The sequence below is a fragment of the Musca domestica genome, unplaced genomic scaffold (genome assembly GCF_030504385.1).
Source record: "Musca domestica strain aabys unplaced genomic scaffold, Musca_domestica.polishedcontigs.V.1.1 43, whole genome shotgun sequence".
Taxonomy (NCBI): Eukaryota; Metazoa; Arthropoda; class Insecta; order Diptera; family Muscidae; genus Musca; species Musca domestica.
Window position 1 is genome coordinate 4,656,767 of NW_026712332.1, and position 4,656 is coordinate 4,661,422.

Consider the following 4,656-nt stretch of genomic DNA (forward strand, 5'->3'; position numbering starts at 1 on the left):
TTATATGCAATTACATTTTTTAAATGATAATTTCCATTATGCTGTTTTTTTTTCTTTTTTTGCAAGAATGTTTGTTCTACAAAATGTAAGTGGTTGATCCTGGCGTCATATTTAAGTGTTCTTCTGTATCATCTGGCTGTCCTTGGTCGGTCAGTTTTTATGACACGGTATGTTGGGTCTCATTTTTGGAAAGTGGTTTCTATTTTGAAATCGTAACTTTTGTTTTATGAAATACATATTACAATAATTGTGGGCGTTAGACATATTTTAAGTTGAAATCTAATCGTGTAATTTATAATGTTCATTAATAATAAACTATTTGTTTCTTTTGTTTTTCATACGATGTGTATTTGAATATATCAAGAATGTACTTACTATTCTATAAATAATAATAATTACTAGAATTATAAAGATTTTGTATCGGTATACTGGTTTTAATCCTTTCAGCTTTCATTATTCTTTGTTGACACGTTTCGAAAAATTTAAAGGCAAAATATAAAAGACAATTATTAAAGGTTATACACGAATAATAAACATAATTTCATTGCAGTTCCTGCCTTATGTTCCGCCCTCTCTTGCGCCGTCTGGCTGAGAGGAAGTCCTCCTCGTCCTACAATACATAATTAAAGACCGAAGAATCCTGTTCGTTGTTTAGATTGCCACCACCCCGATTGGATGAGCCGGATGATTTGTTCGAACCGTGGTGTCCGATGGTCATTTGGTTTGTTTGGTGTATTACTGATGTTATGTCGCTTTGAGATGCAGAAATGTCTTTGCTTGTGAGAACATCCGAACTGCTGGATCCTGATGAAAGGCCATGACGCTCAGTGAGCCCATACTGAATGGGCTGGTAGCCATGGCTGGGGTTGTATGTGGCTGAGTATGGCATGTAAATTGGAGGATTTGGCAGGGGGCCTATATCACTGGTGATACTTTCTGTGTCGGCATGGCTTAAATTCGACCGGCACTGCAGTGGATTCCGATCGTCGTTGACAACATAGTAGCATTGTTCAGAAAATGTCAGCTTGTTAACGGTATGTTTAATATAATTATTTCTCAGCATAGCTGAAACGATACGACGCGCTTCTCGCCTATCCTGGACATCTTCAACATTCTCCAGCACCCAGTTAACGGCATCGGCCCCGATGAATGCATTTGGTATAGTGATTTTAAGCCACATACGGTCACGAATTTCCAAGCCACTGTCTGGTTTAATCATTGCTTTGACAATTTCCTCCAAATTGCTTTGATCAAGTCGTTCCTTAATGGGCTCGGGTATGTCTGGATGAATAATACTATCCTGTGAAGTGAGTGCTTGTGTGTGTGCGACCCACGCTCCTGGATCAATAGGTCGAACTGGTTCTGTGCGAGGAATGGTAAAGTATCCTTTGGGATTCGGATCCCAACATTTGGCCACAACTAGCTTAATGGGACCAGGCTTTTGAACAACTTCTCGCAGGACTCTCACCGCTTCGTCATTAGTCATATTTTCGAAATTCACATCATTCACTTGCAAAATCATATCACCCGGTTCTATACGACCGTCTAAAGCAACAGCGCCACCCTTCATAATACTGCCCACATAGATGCCCCCATCACCGCCACGATTTGACTGACCCACTATTGATATGCCAAGGAAATTTACCGCTTCCATGTTGATATTAACTGTAATAATATTCAATGACATCGTTGAATCTGTTATTGATGAGTAACTAGAAGTTCTTGATATACTAGGTGCCCGTTTTTTACGACGCTGAGGCTTCTTGCGCACCTGCAGGCGCTGTACGCTACTGTAGTCTGTTAGATCTCGGTCAAACGTTACTTCGGACTCCGTCCCAAATAAACTAGTGGAGTCTAAATCACTTGACAACACCGATGCTGATTGATATGTTAGCGGTGGAGGAGGCTGCATCATAGGGTTTGCAATTATCCCGGGTGTTCCCATATTACCAACACCAATTGGAGCTCCGACACTCATTTTCTGCGGTGGTGGTGGGGGTTGGGCAGGCCGAGTAGTCTGTCTCAAATCACCGCATTCACTGTTGGGCATGTCGGAACAATTGTCCGATTGATTTGTGCCATCTGCAGACACCAACCATGACACTACACGACCATTGAAACACGGCAGTATAGTGGAATCGTCTGCGATTTCTTCTTTCACTACACCAAAGTCGGCATCCATGGATTTAAAAAAGTATTTGTAGTTGTTATTCTGTTTATTTAGCACCATCTTGAAATCCCTCAGAGTCACCTGAGAGGACGGTATTGGAATCTTTACTAAATACGGAGTAGTCTCATCGTCAATGTGATAAATCACTTTTGTCTCTTGGCCTCCACCGCCACCACCACTGTTCTTATCGGCATCCATTTTTGATGATTTTTGCGTTTGTATTTGTTTTAATTCAACCCGAGGCCTCTTTTAGATCTGTCTCCCAGCTATTATTTTCTCGATATCCTATCTTTACTAATGCTCCAACACCAAATTGAAGAATATTCCTTATATTAAAGCAATATCCACAGAAAATTCAAGAATACTTTGTGCTGTGTGTTTTGTTTTTGCTTTAGGGTTGGGTTTCAGTGGGGGCTCCTTCATTTATATCTACTCAACAACTCTTGTTCATTCAAGGCGTTGTTGCTTTGCGCTGTATTAAAAACATATTTTTCGATTATTTTCTTTTCTATCCCAGCTACAAACAGATTTTCAACTTTCCAGATTAAGCAGGGGCTCTTAAGTGAACAAATATGCACAAAATTATAATTATTAAATTGCTTATAAATGTTTACAACTATTTTTTCACTAATTAATAGCTGCAAATTTGCGACAATGGAGCAGAAAATAAAGCCGATATAATGTAACCGACGGGGCGGCGAATGTTAGGTATAACTGGACGACGGTATTTTCTCCAAAGTCATTTCAATATATTAAATACGGCGTTAATGCGCTGATTGCTGGATTTATACGATTTATGGTACAACATTTACAAAATAAAATTCCCCTAGTTTTGCAATTTTTTCGATATTATAAGGGGAAAATCAGTCATCAAACTAAAAACTGTTACATTCCTGCAGTTCTGGAACAGACCAGCAAAAAATGAGGTTTTAAAATAGGAAACAGAGAAAATTATTTTTTGAAATTTTTAATCACATGCGAGTCTTTTTTGATCCGCTTGCGCGATTAAAAAGCTGGAATAAGAGCGCATTTTCTGATCATAAAAGACTCATTTGTCGGGAGAAAAACGTGACCTCCCGCGAGTCTTCTAAATAAATCACATATGAGTCTTCCTCTAGATTAGTTAAGAGTCTTTTACGACCATTTTCTGATCGTTCTACAAGTCTTTATGAGTGTTTACAATTCTACGAATCACGTTATTGATTTCTAAGTATGCGGATGTACCGTGAAAAAAGAATTTGTTCATATATGTTTATATAAAAAATTATTTAAAATAAAAATAATTCAGTTTTTATAATTATAATTTGTATTCTAATTTCAATAAATGCCATTGTAAAAAATATCGTAAAAAATGAAAAATCAAAAAATTAAAACTGCAATCGGGCCGTTTTCTTTTTTAACCCGGTCTCTAGCGTGAACAAAATGTTTCTGTAGGATTGTGTCCATATCCCTGTCGTTGATTGTTTATTTGAGCTGGCAAATATCTGAAATAAAATATGTACAAGTCTGCCCATTTTACTAATTCTTTATATACGTGTAAAAAAGACAAACTTACTTTTGATTACTGTCACTAAATAGTACTTTTATGCACTCGACTTTAGACTGGTCCCCTTCCAGTTGTATAGGCAGGCTAAATTGTCGGAAAAACCTTTCGAATGGTAGCCCGAAAGAATTGTGGGGCTCCTTCACCGCCGGTTTTTACAATAAACTCTTTCTGCAAATAGGTTATCAAAAAATTATATGAGTATTAATAGTTTTTAAAGTAGTAAATAAATCAATTAGAGGCCCTATTTTCTATACTTACGTAAAACCCCTCATTTTCAGCACTTTCTTCAGTAAAATTTTGATTTGGCTCGACGTTCTCTTCTAATTCTTTCACGTTCCTGGACATTCTCTTCATTATTCACATCTTCAGCTTTACTTCTTTTTTGCAAAATTAAATTTTTAACCTCTTTTTTGCCATCCTTTTTATTTTTGCCTTTTCTATTTTTTTTAATTTGGCTGGCTGACATTATTATTATAAAAAATAATAAGTAAACAAACAAACTGATAAACGTACAATTTTTAAAATATATATTTTTGACTTATTTTACACTTTCACTATTTACGCCTCGACGCTCTTTTAATAAATGAACAATAAGTCAACTTTTTATAGCCACTCCAGAAACGCAAAAAAAATGAGCCGTTGCGCATAGCAAAACAAGCAGCATTTAAGCACTTGGCTGTGCAAAATATGATCAAAAAATACATAATTATGATCATTTTTCAAACAGCTGCATGATCTTTTCTGCATATTCTGTACGTGATCGCAATATGATAATAAATAATGGAAGAAACATTCACATTTTGATTCCCATACATTTTGTTATTGTATAAAATTAAATGAACTTTTTTTACTCATTAGGGGGAGTCAATTTCGAGTCGCTTTCTGATCGTACATGTGTGTTAATCATTTTTTGAACACTAAATGGACTCGAAGAAGACTC

The 4,656-nt window shown here is 36.6% G+C and overlaps 1 protein-coding gene across 1 annotated transcript; it reads right to left on the minus strand.

The window, feature by feature from the left end:
• On the minus strand, nt 1-2,863 carry LOC101897435 (segment polarity protein dishevelled). The gene has a single exon (XM_005175488.4). The coding sequence runs from the start codon at nt 2,366-2,368 to the stop codon at nt 611-613; it is 1,758 nt and encodes a 585-aa protein (XP_005175545.1). The 5' UTR covers nt 2,369-2,863; the 3' UTR covers nt 1-610.
• Nucleotides 2,864-4,656: the final 1,793 nt, after the last annotated feature.

Bases quoted from the DNA above. Each gene is read 5' to 3' on its own strand.
- LOC101897435 (XM_005175488.4), bottom strand. From the start codon at position 2,368: ATGGATGCCGATAAGAACAGTGGTGGTGGCGGTGGAGGCCAAGAGACA.